General features: G+C 39.2%; 1 protein-coding gene across 1 annotated transcript in view; it reads right to left on the reverse strand.

The window, feature by feature from the left end:
• Positions 1-1,257: 1,257 nt before the first annotated feature.
• Positions 1,258-17,834, reverse strand: part of AVL9 (AVL9 cell migration associated) — a 55,504-nt gene continuing 38,927 nt past the window's right edge. The window contains exons 11-16 of the mRNA XM_069588091.1: positions 14,977-15,111; positions 13,595-13,814; positions 11,240-11,357; positions 8,680-8,733; positions 8,078-8,166; positions 1,258-5,794 (exon numbers count right to left, since the gene is read on the reverse strand). Coding sequence (XP_069444192.1) covers positions 5,679-5,794; positions 8,078-8,166; positions 8,680-8,733; positions 11,240-11,357; positions 13,595-13,814; positions 14,977-15,111 — 732 coding nt within the window. The 3' untranslated portion in view covers positions 1,258-5,678. The remainder of the gene's footprint in view (positions 5,795-8,077; positions 8,167-8,679; positions 8,734-11,239; positions 11,358-13,594; positions 13,815-14,976; positions 15,112-17,834) is intronic.

Raw genomic sequence — 17,834 nt, forward strand, 5'->3', positions numbered from 1 at the left:
TGTGCGACCCCATAGATGGCAGCCCACCAGGCTCCTCTGTCCATGGGATTTTCCAGGCAAGAACACTGGAGTGGGGTGCCATTGCCTTCTCTGGAAGCTAGGTCAAGTGAAGGATCAAACCTACATTTAGAAATATATGAATCTTAGTTTTTGTGTTCTGTGGGGATGTCAGTGGTTCCAAAAATAGGTATATACATCGGATCAAGAGCAACGAGTATGACCATTCAGTTCTCGTACCCCAGAGGCTCCCAGCCTGACTCCATAGTCATACAAAGCATGTTACCTATTCTGATGACTAGACCTTAGCCGTCCTGACTGGAGTGGATCAGTCATGTGATGTGAAAGTCGAAGGCCAGTTGGGGGTTTGTCGATTGTAAACTTGGGAGAGATCAGTTGTTACTGAGCAGTTTCCTGAGCTTGTGATTACTGTAGGAGGAGGGAAGCCCTTCACAATGGGTGATTCCTTGGAAGAAACTGGCTCTATAATCATGCTCCTTCCAGATGCTGCCAGATTTGTTGATTTTATCTCCCATCCTATGAGAATGAACGCCAGGCAACGCTGATCCAGGAGATGAAGGGGGACCATCCTCTCACCATAGCAGAGCCTGAGTGTAGGTCCTTGGGAAGGCAGGTCCTTGGGAAAGGGGAGATGCCAGTAGTGTCAAGCTCTACTGCCTGAGTCACCTTGTCAGATCCAGGCAGCAATGGTCCACGTTGTAAGAACACTGGTACCTTAAACTTAATCCTGCACTCAAGGAAGGGCCCATTCCTGGGAGGGCAAAGAAACTTATCTCCTTCTTTGAAGCTGTTTTGCAACACAGCTGTAAGGAAAGAAACCATGGTACATGGAAATACATATGAAAATGTGTTAGGAATCCTCAGTGGCAATGTCAAGGCTATTTTGAAGCTCACCAGTGCAGATGGAAAAATGAGTTGCTTGTGACGATGCCCCTGTCCGCTGGGGATTTCTGTCAGTGAGCATGTGACAAGATGTTCTTGCATGACCAAGCTCTGTTTGGCTGTATGCTGTGTAGCCCCAGGTTCTGAACATTCTTGCTGCAAGGGTAACCACCTCACAGACTGAAGTACCACCATAAGTAATTTCAAAACGAGAGAGAAAAAACGAGCAACGAGTCCTCTAGTTCTGCTAGTTTCCTAATAAACGAAGCTGGCCCTTCTGTGCACTGGGGAAACAGGCCAGAAACCACACTGACAACATGAAGGGTACTTCTAAGAAGACAGACCAAGTACACTGTATGCAGGACAAACAGGATAATTTATTCTCATTTTTCCTTAAAAGAAAGATACAGTAGAAGTTTTATAATTCAGTATGATTAGACATGATTTATAATTTTAACATTAAAAAAACAAATGACAACAGAAACAAATAACTAGTACAAATTATAAAACTAATAGAGCAAAGAGAAACTACCTTTCTGATCGGAACATGGACCACAGCTATACTTCCTTAGAAAACTTTCTAAGATTTCTATGCTAAAACTTAGAAAGGGATCGGAGGAAAGCCTCTAACCTCAAGTATTTAAACTATTCCTGTACCCACTAAATGCTTTCAACAACTTGTTAATCAAGTGCTTCCTAAATTTAGGAACCAGTGACCAAGTGGCCTGAAATAAGTCTTGATCTTATCTTCCTAGCTATAAATTATTACTATTTCAAGAAAACAAAATATTTTCTAAGCAACGTTAAGTTTTCTAAAAACTTCAATTACCTTTTCTGGCTCAGTACCTGACTGAAATGTTCAAATGTTCATATTGCACACAAAAAAATTTGAGCAGCATACTATGTGAGTGTGAGAAGCTGATGAATATTAAGATTGAGGAAACTCCCTAATGAGTCACATTTACATGATTTAAATATATACTTTCTATATCTTTAATTAATATAAGTAAAAAGGTAATCTTTAGAACAGCACAGAAATACAAATGCATTAGTTTTATAAAATATATTCAACCCCTTATACGTGCAACAATCTTTTAATTTTGGAGCTGCCACATAAGGGAGCTAGTTTCTTCTCCTTCATATGAAAGCAGGAAGTCATGTGTACAAAGTTATTTATGTGAGAAGAATAAAGAAACACATTCCTTTTCTTTGTCCTTGACAAATATTTATGGAATGTCGGGAATTATGAAAAAACAATTCCAATGTTACGAAGCCCAAAGACTTGGAATGAAAAAACTCCTAGTGACACACTGCACTATGTGGAATGACAATCTTCTTCTAGAAACCAGGGCTGCATTCTCTATCTTATTTAGAGGATACCACAGAACTGGGTGGACAGACTGAATACTGTGCCACTCTGAATACTCTGGCCACAGTCAGAGCACACCAGTGTCAATACCATCTCCAGGGTCCCTACAACTCCCCAGTAGAATAACAGGCCACATTCATCGGCTACCATCCTAACAGGCTACTTTCCAAAACTGCTGAAGCAGATAACAGTTCAAGGGTTCAGGATTAGTCCACTGGCCCCTCCCAGAGCTGGGTGTTCCTAAACTCATCACCGCACCTCAGGGAAAAGGACCACTGGCTTGAACTTCCACAAAACCAAACCAAAATTTGCCTGCCAGGGAGACAAAGCTTTATTTTACAGCTTATAACTAGCAGATGAAAAATCTAACTTCTTCATTAAAGAACTCGTACATCCTTTAGCATATTAAATACTGCTCCCAAAATACTTTCATGCAGACTTTAAGAACCCGTCTCTCGGCTTTGCAACAATAAATGTCTCATCTCTCCCTTCAAAGTTTGTTTCCTCCTTGCCTTTCTGAGTAAATTATCCTTAAAAAAAATTCAATGCTTAATATAGGACTCAGAAAGCAAGATAAGGTTGAGGAGATCAGGTTATATGCTCTGGTCTGCTGCCCAAGGATATTACTGCTGGGTTTCTTAAAGCAAAAAGTGGAAGAGAACTGTCTTAGGGTCGGAGGGCTGGCAAATCACTAGCGGCTTTGGGGATAGACTATTCATCCTGGTTACAAGAGCCAACGCAAATGCAAGATAACCACAAGCCACACTTCGCAGCTTCTCCTAGTCATTAGCCTGGGACACTTGGGCCAGCTTTAGCCCTCTTTCCCTTACCTATGTCACTGTCATTACAGTGCCTGGTAGGAATTAAAGCCAGCCAGGGGCTTTTTCCAAACACTACCTTTAAGTCACCTGGACAGCAGAGAAGCGTCCACCAAGCTGTGGATGCAGTCTGTGTGCCTGGCGCACTCTGAAAAAGCCGGGCTGGACCTAGCTCCCTCAGGCCTACTTAACCACACTCAGTTCTCAGATGAAAGCACGGTGTGGCCAAGCAAAGCACACATCTTTACCAGTGAGATGTCCACAGACGGCCACATCCGTGCTGGCTGCTATGGCTCACAGAGCCGGAGACCGGAGAAAGCTGCTGTTTCCAGGCTGCCACTGGGCAGAGCCCAGAACCCAAACCTGAAGCGCGCGGGCCCCCAGGACCAGGGGCCAGGCCTCCTGCCTCTCCCCGCGCTGGCTGCCCAGGGCCCCGCCGACCATGTGACAGCCACACTCCCTGAAGACCCCATACCTCCTAGAGCCTGAAAGAACAGATATACTTATGGTCTTCTGACCGTCTCTATGACAGAAGTTCCATCTTCTGAAATACTCATTTTATGTTGAAAGCCAGTTAAATGACCACTGTAAGGGTAGAACTCTTAACTGGAAACGTGAAGAGAAAGTTCCACTAAGGTGTGCATTAAAATGGGGAGTGATAGCAAAGCAAAGTTAAATTTTATGTAACTATTTTTATTTCAGTGGAATTCCAAAGTGGACTGGGCTGCTTTGAATGATGAGAGATGAGAATTCACCCCAATCATACAAATCATACAAACTGAAGGATGAACCAGCAGTGTGCTGGCTGACCCCTCACAGCACTGTGAATGCTATCTGATACACTATCATACTCCATCCAACGAAGCGCCCTCATGAAACAACGAGATGTTCATCTCAGTGCAACTTTAAAGTACCTTTTAAAACTTTTGTTTGGTACTACCTTCTTCTCTTCAAACAGTATTTTCCTGAGAAAGCTTTCCTAGAAGTAAAATTAATGTTTCCCACAATAAGCCCTTTATCAGCAATGAATTCTTAAATCATTATACTCAAAGGGAAGTATGCTTTTAGGTTTGTAGGACTTGTGTTAAAACACAAATTGGAAAATTCAGGGATATTTGGATTATGTCCCTATGCTTCATTTCACACACCCCAGTAGTGCTTCTTACACAAACATTTCTTAAAGGATAAATCAAGTATAATCAAGAGTCCTCCCTAACTAGGCCCCTGATTTTCTCAATACTCATCACATCAAATGTAGGTAATATTCACAATGTATTTCCCAAGTATCTTTTGTTACTGAAAAAGCAGTCTGTTGCCTGTAAGTACTCCCTGAGAACACCCAATCAAAGTCCCCTTGAAAAGCAAATGAGAGCTGAGCCTGGCAGCTACATGAGGTCTAGCTGTGTAAAAATCTTCAGTTGTGAGCACACCTGTGTCTAATGTGAACCCAGATGTCCTTCACAAAACATGACTAATGTCATGGCTGCAGTTTTCTCTTGCTTTTCTAAATGTGAGCCAAGATGAGAATTCTATTTAATATTTACAGATCATCTTTTCTTTTAAAAATGCTTTTGGAAGGGGGTAGATATTGATTACATGAAGATTTTCTATCAGGGAAGGAGGAAGGCCAAGTGCCTCGAAAAGCTTCATGAAGAGTAAGACTGAGAAAAAACCTGTTATATCTGTAAACACCCAATGGAAAACCGTTCAAAAGAAGAAATAGAAGGCACAAACTTTGGGTTAAAAAATGCATGTAAAGATTGCAACGTTACTACAGTCAACAGAACCCACCTAGGTCTTTAAAAGTCTTGCCCTAAATACACAGTTAAACTGTTTCAACTCTGCTGTAACCATCACCATGCTCATTCTTTGCACATCTACTTGAACAATTAGGAAGAGGAAGAAAGCACAGTGACACTCCTTGACACCTCAAAGCAAGTGTGTAGGATGGGAAAAGGATAAATTAAAATCACAAACACTCCATCCTCAGAACTACCACCTCTGACTTCTATGGTTTCCAGGAGGAAGTGAATGACAAATTTGTTTTGTAGGTAGAGAACCAACAAACAAAAAAATCCTCATATAACTCAGCAAAATAACAGCAAAGGGTTGGATTGTATGGCCCCTCCACGCTATCAGAACATTTTAGGGCTCACTTTAGAGAAATTAAAATAGTAATATAACTTAATCTTAGCAGGTATAAATATCCATTCGGATATTCAGACAGCAACAACAGAACAAAACTTACATCAAGGAAAAACTTTTCTAAAGTAAACAAATGTATAATGTCAGAACTCAAAATTCATTAGAAGGTTCACTGTGTGTTTTAATCAGGCTCAGACTGAAATAAATGTAGTCAATTTAAACCCCAACCTGGGAAGCCATCCCGGCTGTGGTTGTGGTTTTCATCTTTTCAGTGTCCCATGACATTCATTTAGACAGAGGGCAACCGTCCATGTAAACAGTTCGACCTATTGGTCCCCTGCTGTGGACCTGCAGCCGATGAAGAGGAACAGTCTGGGAGCAGTAGACAGACAGGGGACGCTTAAAACCTAAGAAAGCGACAGCAGCTTCTGGGTGGCTTGCTCGGCTCAGGGTTTCCCGTCAGGCAGCTCAGTGAGACTCTGTGGAGTGGAACTCGTGAAAGTAGAAAGCCATGAAGACATAGCTGTCTTCGCACTGGAAAAAGCTCCTCCAACCGACTGGCCTGAGTGGAAAGGAGGGGAAAAATAGAAGGAAAACGATCTTCACTTCTGTTAAGAGGCACTGAAAAACCAATGTTACTTAACTGCAACACATTGATATGTTAATAGGTACTACAATAAAATTGACACTTCTAGTTTCAAAATAATCCCTTACCATGGGAATGTCTAAGAGGAACCTGACTAGTGTCTGGGTATAAGACACTGCTCTCCTAAGTACTTTGAAAGTCTTTGGGAAACTTTTCCCAGGCCAGTGGTTCTTAAATGACTTGGAGAGCTTAAAAAAAAAAACAAACAAACAAAAAAAAAAACCACACACACACACACAACAAAACAAAACTTCTATGTGCTCTCTGTAACCCAAATCCAAGTTTATAACTGAAAACCACCTACAAGAAAGAGTTGTTAGGCTGCTTAGGGAAATTTGTTATTGTCGTCTAAAATCATGTTGCATCACAGGACTTCCCTGGTGGTCGAGTGACTGGAAATCCGCCTTACAATGCAAGGGAAAACGGGTTTGATCCCTGGTCTGGGAACTGGCATCCCACATGCCTCGGGGCAACTAAGCCTATGCGCCACAACCAGAGAAAAGCCTGCAACGCTGCAAGACAGGCCCGAAGCACTCAAACAGATAAAATAAATAACCATGGTGCACCAAATTAAAACATACAGAGCTCCATCTGCCTGAGGTCTGTTTTGTTTTTAACAGCATTATCTCAAAAGCTGATGTTATAATGAAATTATGTAAGTTGAATCATACACACTCACTGTTCTTGGAGAGGGGAGTGTGGAAGAAGGGAACAGGCCACAGAATTTAAGTATCAGCAGCATCACTAAAAATTAACTGACATCATATACCTTTGATGAAGTAGAATTTTTCTACCAAAAACAAAGAATTCAAAATAAGTCAAAGGTATTAAACTGTATGGAAATAAATGCTTATATATTTAATTCTGTTCCCTTGTACAGGGTTGACAGGACTGTGTGCCCCATGTTTACCTTTAAGTCTGTAGAACAGTTCTCTTACCCATCTCTAGATGTACAGGACATTAGAGCTAGGAGGGCCCTGGCACAGATATCACCTAGTTCTGGGGCTTTACAGTTGTGTTCAGTAAGGGTTAGTCAGCTAACCCTCAGCTAACCCTTAGCTCTCAGGAGCTGAGGGATGAGATGGGCCCTATTTTTAATACTGATATTACAAAACAAATGTAGCCAAGTGTAAATAACTGGGCACCTGAGACAACTGGGAGTTCCCTGTACACTGTTACATGACTTCTTTAAGTTTGAAACAGCATAAAAGTAAACAGTTAAAAATATAGGAAAGAAGGAACAAGAAATTTCTTTAGAAAAAGAGATGGAATAATCTTCAAAACAGCCAAAGTGAATAAAGCTAGGTACAGAAGGGTATACCTAACAACCATTCCTCTGGTTTTGGTATCAGGGTAATACACCCTTATAAAACAAGTTGGGAGGCATTACCTCAGCCATTACTTTCTGAAAGAGTTTGTATAAAATTAACATTATTCCTTAAGTGTTTGATAAAATTCGTAAGTGAAGCCACCTGGGCTTAGATTACATTTAAAAACTTGTAGCAAGCCTTTAAACTTTAACTCAATTTATTTAATATATTTAGGGCTATTCAGATTTTCTATGTCTTTACTGCATTGGTTTTGGCAATTTGAGTCTTTCAAGGATTTTGTAGATTTCATCTAAGCAGTTGAAAAACTGGCACAAGATTATTCATAGTATTACCTAATTATCCTTTTAATTTCTGTAAGATCTATAGTGGTATCCCCTCTTTCATGCCCAATACTGGTCATCTGTATCTTCTTTTTCTCTTTACTAGTCTGTAGAAGTATCATTAATGTGATCTTTTCATTAAAAAATTGTTGGTTTTCACTGATCTTCTTTACTATGTGATACTACCTTTAAAGACAGCTGCTCCTAATGCCTACTTTATTATTATATAAATAGTACTCTACTGTTTATAAAGAACTGTGGGCAGCTCAGGGAACAGCAAGAGAAATCCAGAGAAGTTTGACTCCTGATAACAGAACAGATATGACAACATTTGCTAAACTTGGTTTGGCATTATCTAGTGTCACAAGAATTGTTTTAATGAATAAGACCAACCAAAATTAAAAAGAAAAACCGCTGTATATTCAACCATCTTGCATTATTATGTGATCTACACATCTCTGCAACTTTATGTTTTTATCTGTGACATACTGAGGATAGAGAAGAGATGTTTTATGATTCCAATCTGTTCCTGCCTAAGACATCCTTACCAACAGCTTTTCCTGTTTGTACAACATTCCGACTTGTTGTAACCATGACGTTTCCAAGTTTTTTGCCACGCTCACTGTTTTGAACAGAACTGAGTAAAGGAGAGAAATGTTAAGTAAGTACAGTTAAAAAAAAAAATCACTCACATATATATTAACCACCCTATAATCATCCCCCAAATCAGAATTATTGAGAAAAGAAGATTAATAATTCATTATTTGTTATACATCAATTAATTTACTAATATTTTAAGTACAGGAATTTTCAGAAAATTTTAAAAGAATATATAGATGAGCCAGAAAGTGGTGTAAGGACATAAGGATGTATGGTTATACATAATTCGTATGGTCATAATTTGCTAAAGTTACTTCACCAGAATAAAAATGGCAAATCCTGCTATTAGTTCACACCATTCTCCATGAAACAGCAGTGTTTTCATTTTGAAACATACACACTGCTGAGCTAGAGAACGTTATGCACATATTTGGTTACTATTTGAAGCACAAGTCTATGAAGTGGAGAAAAACAATTCCCAATTAGCAATGAAACACATGGCATGAATTCAGACAGAAGAATGTTCCTAGGATTTTCCCTAAATACTCACTGTGAGAATCTTAACTTCATGTCTGACACTGAGTACTGTCCTTGGAAAGGATGGCTGTAAAACAAAGTTTGAGTTTAGACTATGAGTATCTCACCAGTGAAGCTGCAACACAGAGTTATCACAAGGAAGTACCAGGAAACTGCACGGGGGTGACGCAGGCGGGCGGTGGTTCTCCAAATGTGATACTGGAAATAGGGCTCTGATCACAGCTCTCCACTCAGTCACGGGAGTCTCTCTCAGCTTATGTACTTTGCTTGTAAAATAGGTGTTTTTTCCCCTTGGGTGGGGTTGGTTTGTGTTAGTGCCGCCCTAATGTTCTTCTTTGGTCTGAGGTGGGGCCCGAGCACCAACATTTTAAAAAAGCTCCTGGGACAGTCAGGGTTAGAGTCCCTGACTTTGGCCGTGGCTTGATTCTGGCCATCTTATAAATGGGTGCTATTGGTCAAAGGAAGATTTAATCTGTGTTATCAGAAAAGCAACTCCAAGTGCAGATCTTAGGGAAACAGTATATATAAAAATCAGGCCACCTGATCAACATTACACTATAAAACAAAGAATCAGTAAACATTCAGATTCTTATCTCATACACAGGCCAGGGGTCCTTCTGTCAATGTCTAACAAAGAAAGTGACCAGAAAAAAAGTCACCCTGGTGAAATTTGCAGCCACTTATTAAAACATTAAAATGCTATTATGTGGCTGATTCATGTGAATGTATGGCAAAAACCACCACAATATTGTAAAGCAATTAACCTCCAATTAAAATTTTAAAAATGCTATTATGGCTTTTCAAATGATAACAAATTTATTTACTGGTCACGTTAAGCATACATAACAACCTCTCTTTTATCTGGATTTCCGAATCACCAGTTGAAAGCACTGAGAGGACTTAATCAGGAGCAGAAGAAAGGGTTTCAAAGATCTCAAACCTTACATTAAGTTTTGAATATTTCTAAATTATATTCCCTGATGACAGCTGAAGACGATCATCATTTCTTGTTTTTAATCTGGTGAAAATACTGAAAATCTGCTGACTATCATATCTGCATAAGTTCCCTATCTAATTTTCTGGTCTTTGGCTTCAGCTTTCTTTCTCCTCAACCTAAATAATCTCAATTATTTACATAGTTTTAAAAGTACTGTTTTCACAATCCTATAAAACACATGCCAGCTAATCCTCATAAGGACCTGCATTAAAATCTGTAGCACTGCTTCAAGTTAAAGGCACTATATCAGACACAGCAGCTGAGTAAAGATCTGTCCAGGCTAACAGAGCCCAGGGGAGGAGACAGAACTGTGAACGGCCATTCCCCAGCCACCACTACAACCAGCGCCACTAGGCAAGCAAGCTCACATCTGTTTCTCTTCATTACTCTTCAGAACACAGACCTTGTGGTTAGTGAGGGGAAAACTTTGAACTTAGTCCTTTCATTTAATTCCATTACAGTGTTTCTGCCTTTTCATTCTCTATGTTTTTACCACATCCAAATGGCAATCTAGGTTTCTGTCATAGCCCAGTATGAGGACTAAATTCACCAAAACTGGTCCTGAACCTAGACGGATAAGTTTAGCAGACATGTTCTCCCAAGCTCTGCTTCCTTGCAGATGCTTCTGCAAGTTACAATGACATAAATCCTTGGATTTTGTGTGTGTAGCCCCACTAAAGCACATTCCCAAGTCAAGTTTACCCAAGTTCCTAAATAATATGGTAATCATTACTAAGTTGATTTCTGTCATATTTTCATGAAGAAGTAAAGTTTAAAATACAAGTGAAACATAACGCTGCAAAGCAATGATACTCCAATAAAAATTAATTAAAAAACACACAAAAAAACCACAAATGAAAACAAAAGTTCAACGTATACTTGTATCATAAAGAAATTAAAATCCTTTAATTTAGAAGTTCCCACTATGTACACATTATATCAGTTGATCTCCTTAGACTCCACTCTCCCATTCACATGGTATTTTTTTCTTAATGGCCCAATTCTCTAGCACATTCAAATGCCTTTTACGTGGAATAAAGTCTTTGCCCAGTCAACAGTCAATATTATGACAGGTATTAAGTTTTGTTGGATCTTAGAATCTGATATGGAAATGGCACCAGATTTTACCGATTATCTAGGAATTCAAATATTGACTTCAGTTGTTCACACTTCATATTTTACAATAACCTCTCAGTTTTAACCAGTGCTATTTCCCTCAAGGCTTCTGTCTCGCTTGACCATTCTGCTGAGGCAAAAATCCAGAGAAAGGGAGGAAAGATCGATATGACATACGAGCATCCCCACAGGCTGGGACTTTCGTCTCCTAATTATACTGGAAGCTGGGAGAAATGTTAGTGCTTCCAAAATGCCTTGTGCTTTGTGAGTAAGAAGTGTGAATAGGGAAGCAGTTTTCAGCTGCTTCCCTGTACTTGGGAGCCTTTTTTTTAATAAAAAAATCTATTTAAGGGATTCTTGAAGATATTCACAGTATCATCAGAATTCAGACATGATTTTCTTTATTCAGAAACCCTTAATAAGCCAACCACCTCTATCACCCTGTAGAGGATGTGCTTACTTTGGATTTATTTTTGCAAGTGCTGGATGCTTGTTGCTGTTCCAGACCCTGTAGTTGTGAGTGTTCTTCCAAGCTGTAACAAAGGTCGTCCCATAGTCCGATAAGATCTTTTCATTATCTGTCAAGTAAATATTTGAAAGTTGGGCTGGACTGTAGCCAGTCAGGGTTATAAAGATTAATAATAACAGTAAAGAAATGGCTTTAGCCTCCCTGTCCCCTGCTGCTTTCTTGGGGAGAAAGCCTACCAAATGTCAGGAAACTTGGGTCAAGTTCCAGAACCCTAGTAAGAAGCTATGTGGCCTTTGCTAAGTCACTTGATCACCTGGAATTTCATTTTTCTTACTAGAAAATAAGGGGGTTGAGCCAAATATTTTCTAAGGTTCCTAAAAACTCCAAAATATTTCCATGTTCTCCTCACCAAGGTAAGGAGGCATAGTACTATTTATTAAAAACTACAGACTAGAGTGAGTTAAATATACTGACATACATATATATTATGGAGTAGGGAATTAGGTATTTTTAAAAAATCTTTTCACAAATACCATTTTCTAAGAAAGGAAATTAGAATAATTGGTTCTTTTTAGCCATTCTTTTTTCTTTATCTTACTATTCGGTGAAACTCATTCTTGAGTGTCCATGCATTTCACGCTCAAAATACTTAATAAGGGGATTTTCATATACTTAATGCATAAAACTTTTTGGCTTCATCACTATCAAGAGGAAGCTTCAATCCATAGTGCTTCTTCTACTTGGAAGAACAGAAAAGGTTTGGAGAACTGATTCAAATGGCTATTGCTTCATATATTAATTCCAAGTTGTTTGCTTTGAAGGTGAAACACGTGACTTTCGTTGCTGGGAGAGGAAGAAAAGCGCATTCATGGTTCTATATACACCATAAGGAAGTGCTTTTAAGAACATATTCATCAATCAGCTTATTGGGCTAAATTTCCTTTAAAAGCTTGGGTGTGAACCAGACTACTTGGGTTGAAGTCCAGCTCAGTCTCTTACCAGGGGGAAGAGCAAGTTATTTAACCTCTCTGTGCTTCACTTTCTCAAATCTGTAAAATGAGGATGACACGGTATCTACCCCTAAGATTGCTGGGACGATGAAATGAGTTAGAAGATGTTAAAGTGCTCAAAAAAAAATAAGGGTGGGTCTCCACACATGTTAAATGTTCCCTCTGAAAATACATAGCTACTGTGTACTCAGGAAAATATTTTTAAGAAGTAAATTAATTACTCAGGAACATACATGACTGGTGGAGACCTGGGTTTTCTTACTAGATAAACTGAGTGATTCTGGGTTAGAGGATTTAATTTGGCGATCTCAGTTGCTACAATTGTAGAAGAGGCAGACATTTAAAAAAAACAACAACAAACCATTAACAAATAAGGAGTCACTCCATAGATTTCTCAATGAATGAAGAACGTGCCTGAAGCCTGGATTTAAACCTCTGCATGTACTATTGGAAGAACTAATCTGGGAGGCGGCAGCAGTGGGGTTGATTTAAACAACTACTGACACCACAACGTGAAGGTACTTCAACACTGAGGAACTACACACTTATAAATGGTTAAGACGGTAAATTTTATATGGATTTCACCACAATTTTTTAAAAAAGCAACCTGGAAACAGTTGGAGAGATCATTGAGAAGCAGGGAAAACAGAAGGTCCATATCCTTTTAACAACCTTACGACCATCACTACCAAATCTACTGATTTGCTAATGTGCAGGGTGGCAGGTATCCCAGGTGTGAAAGCTCATTGCAAAGCTTCATTTCTCCTTGAATATATTCGTTTCTACAGGGAATGAGAATTTTAACACAGGAGTGATTCTATGTTTGCCTGATCCATTTTAAACATTTAATAGGGATACTATTAGAACAGATAAATTTGAAGCTTTAATCACTCAGAATGTGATCTCCAATGATTTCTATTTTTAAAAATATTTTTTTCCAACCCTCATATATCTTAAAAACATGTAAGCAGTGTTTATAAGGAGCACTCAACTACCTATATATCCTTCCGTATGGTGGAATACTAAGTCATGTAAAAAGTGATGAAGATCTGCATTTCCTCTCTTGATACATGTTTATAGTATAAAGAAAAACTAAGCTATTAAAAAACATGAAAAATGGGATCCATGTTTGCAGAAGGACTACCACGAACACTGCAAAACTAAAATCCAAAACATGCACAGAGAAAGGTCCAGAAGGATGTGAATTACTCAAACTGTGGAGAGTAGTTAATTCTATGTGTGTGCAGTGACAGGTAACTTTTCTGATCGATTTATTTCTTATGCAATTCAAAGCATCCAGAGTTACAAAATGAGAAAGTGACTGTGAGCTCCTTACCTAGCTGCAGTGTGGCGGCTAACAGTGCATGGATATAGACTGCAAACTGGGCTCGGATCCACTCGTCACCTCCCTCCCAGCCTGTGCCATCCAGGAAGACGTCGTCCCGGTTCTCAGTCACATGCCTCACTAGGTAATCTGCGAACCTTAGGTCTGCAGTGGTTGGATTGAGCAGCTTCCTAAGTTCTGGATCATGGATCTGGATCAGAGCTTCTTCTACCTAGAGGGTACCCAGGTACAAGTCAGAGTCTGGGCATTCATGCAGACATCCATGCCACACTTTAAAGAGTAACTACTGGGAAGTTGGAGCTGGAAATAAAAAATATAAATAATAGCATTCTCAAAAGATGAGCCTAAGAAAGAGACAGGTTTTTTATTCTGAAGCTGTTTCTTATTTTTCACTATTTAAAAAAATGTTCATTTTTTGTTCTTACATGCATAAATACTTAATTTTGAATTATAAAAGTGATTCATGTTCACAAATATTTTGGAAAATATAGAAATGTACAGTACAAATCACCTTTATCATACCAACAGAAATGAATACAATTAAATACAATTACTAAAAATTTTTGCTTTGACTGAACAGATACTTTGGGGTATATTTATTATGTAATACTTGACACAGAAAGAACTATATGTAACTTACAAGTTAGTTTTAAAGTATAATAATAAATACCCATCAGCTTGTCAACCCACTTCAGAACTAGAATGTAACAATAATGTTTAAGAAAACTCTGTGGTCTTTCCATCTATATCCTTCTGTCTTGGAAGGTATAATATATGTATTTTTCTCCCTCAATATTGGGATCCATATAGCTTTGAAGCCCAGATTTTTACTTTATTGTATTATAAACATTTCCCCAGGAAGCACATTCTGGTACTTTCTGGCAGGAACTACAGAAACCTTAGGGTGGCTGAAATCCCCTCCACCCATTTGTAAGAATTATTTTAACTGTAAAAGTTATATTACTTATACTTCTTCTATACTAATAAGATATCAGATGTTTAGCTCCTTCCACTTGATACTGGGGCATATTAAACAAGGTAGAGGTATTTAAACTATTTAAAAGATAAACACACTTTTATTGTGAGACTATAGTAAGACTAGATTGCCTTGGTAGGAATCCTGGCTCATCCACTTAGCAGCTGTCTGATCCCCTCTGTTCCTTAGCTTCCGCAGGTGTGATACGGACAGTAACAATGCCTATCTCACAGGTTGTTATGAAAATTAGATAAGTTCATATACCTAAGGTGCTTAGGATGCCTGGCAAAGGAAGCAATTATGACCATTATTAGTGTTATTACTATGCCCCAAATTCCATTTAAAAAAGTAAAACAGGGACCAGCAGTCAAGGACCTGCACTCAGATGTCAACTTACTTCCACAATGGCATCACTGAGGTGTTTCTGTTGTCGAAAAAGGATGTTAGTAGCTCCAGCAACAAATCCTCGAATGGTGACATCAGAGAGAAGATGATGCTGCTGCAGTGCCATATAAGGCAAACACAGATATCCCTATGAGTTACAAGAGCAGAAGATGTTAGAAAAGTAACGAACAGCCATGTCTCTCGTAACAGCTGGCGTTTCGGTGGTTCAGTCACTAAGTTGTGTTCAACTCTTTGCGACCCCATGGACTGGGCCATGGTAGCCTACCAGGCTCCTCTGTCCATGGGATTTTCCAGGCTAGAATACTAGAATGGGTTGCCATTTGCTTTTCCAGGGCATTTCCCCCACTCAGGGACGGAATCTGGGTCTCCTGCATCACAGGTGGGTTCTTTACCAACTGAACCACCAGGGAAGCCCCTCGTCAAGCCTAGACAGCTAACAGTAGGAAAGGAAAGTTCCAATCTTCCCCCAACCTCATGGTATTCCTAACACAGCTGATCTTTGAATCAACACAATAATATACCAATAATAACAACCACAGGTCCTGACTGTATTAAGGCCAGTTAATTGCTAACCTGCTCCATGAATGGTCAAATCTTGGCAAGGTGGTCTAACATGAAGGTTTGTCTTGTGTGACCACTTGGCTTTCAGTTCAACTTAAAAGCTTCCACTATAACTAACAAGCTAGGTGTTTTTTTTTTTTCATTTAGGAATGAAGTACTAATATTAAGCCCATTAAAAGTATGCTGTTTAGTAGAAAGCTGTTCCTTCTTCCAGTAAAACTTTAAAACACAGGCATTTGCACATAACCACCAAAATACTCTTGTGAGAATAGCAAAGCACTGCATAGCAATTATTTTACTGTCCTATAATTTAAAATGATACAGTATTTCAAGATATTTGCTACTAAATGTTCAAAGCAAAAATGACCATGGCAGTAGTTGTGTATTTAAAATTTCCAGTTGAACTGCATTCGAAAATACCACTGCCCCGAAAATTAAACATTTTAACTGCCAAGCCACAGCAGGGAGTTAAGTGTACAAAAAAAGCCTATATCCTGAGAAAAAAGTAATGCTAACACTGGAATGATGCACTGAAGGAGGAAATGGAATTTCTGCTGAAAATTCTAAATCAAGATAGATCTCAACAAGTGGCATAATTTGTGTATAAAGCCAGGAGGGAGGACTTGCTGAACTCCTGAGTTTGTTTTCAATCAAGTTCGATGACAGTTTTATTTGTTATTCTAATCATCTTTAAAAAAATAAAGCAAAACACTGAACCACAGTTATCCAGATAATGTCTTGTTTCCACCATGAGAACTTCTCTGAGGGAAGGCAACGCCACTCCCGCTGCTTCATGCCCTTCCCCATGTCTAGGATGTAGCACACAGCCAGCTATTAGGGGAAGACGGGAGAGAAGACTTCCAGAAGTTGGAACACATGTCTGGTAAACTGGCTCCATTCTCCTCTTGACAGTGTTTTCCTCTCCTCTATAACATGTGAAACAGTAGAAGCAGCAAATAGAAACCCATGTCTATGCCTTACACAGATTCAGTATATAGTGCTTCTCAACCCACGCCCTCTTGTGACTGAAGGTGGAAAGGACCCGTGCTCCTCATGCCAAATCACTCAAATGGCTGGTAGACTCATGGGTCATACTTTACCTTGTGTGCTACGAATTAAAAACTTGTTACCTGTTTCTGAACATAAATACTACAATGCTGAATGCTCTTTCAAACTTTATATGGACTCCCCCGAGTACTCCTACTCCCCCAGCCAGGACTGAGAATCCTTGATAAGGGCACTTTCAGAACTACCAATATTTACAAAGATTGATTCAGTTGCTCATAGTATTGCATTTCACAGCTGATTCTGTTAAAGAAGAAAAGTCTGTTGTCAACAGTGGAATTCTTGGCTAAGTCGCACGAAAACTAAGAATGTAGTTTTTTTAAAAAGTCAATAGTTTCAAAGTTTTTTTTTTAAAAATGAAGAAATACAGTCCTTAAAATATTACACATATCCATATTCTCTGACCCAGTATTTTACTTCTTACAATTTATCCTACAGATACACCTGTTCATGTGTGAGATTTGTAAAAAGTTACTTATTGCAGCATTACTTATCATTGCAAAAGACAGGAATCCTAACCATTCATGACTAGGCAATGAATCGGAGAAGGCAATGGCACCCCACTCCAGCACTCTTGCCTGGAAAATCCCATGGACGGAGGAGCCTGGTGGGCTGCAGTCCATGGGGTCCCTAAGAGTCGGACATGACTGAGCAACTTCACTTTCACTTTTCACTTTCATGCATTGGAGAAGGAAATGGCAACCCACTCCTGTGTTGAATCCCAGGGACGGGGGAGCCTGCTGGGCTGCTGTCTATGGGGTCGCACAGAATTGGACATGACTGAAGTGACTTAGCAGCAGTAGCAGCAGGGCAATGAATAAATGTTTTTCTATATGATGGAGTACCCTGCAGTAAGTGATGAAGTTCGTCTCCAGGGAATACTTTGTTTTTTAAAAAAAAAAAAAGGACATAGATTAGGTAAGGTTGGTTGCCAATGGAGAGGGGAACAAATTTCCTGCTATTCTCTGAGTAGTAGGGAATGGAATGAGAGAGATTTTTTATTATTATAGATGCTTTGGAACCTTCTGAATATTGAACCATGTGAAAGGATTGCAGATTTGTAAAATTATTTTAAATAGCAGTTCAAAATAACCTTAAAATTTTAGCATCGTCACGTTTACTGATGGTCAATCTAGCCTAAATTTAAAGATCTCCAATGTACAGTGGCAGCAAGAGTCTGAGTACATTAAAATACAGCAGCCTCTACACCCAAACACACTACTA

The sequence above is a fragment of the Ovis canadensis genome, chromosome 4, assembly GCF_042477335.2.
Source record: "Ovis canadensis isolate MfBH-ARS-UI-01 breed Bighorn chromosome 4, ARS-UI_OviCan_v2, whole genome shotgun sequence".
Classification (NCBI taxonomy): domain Eukaryota; kingdom Metazoa; phylum Chordata; class Mammalia; order Artiodactyla; family Bovidae; genus Ovis; species Ovis canadensis.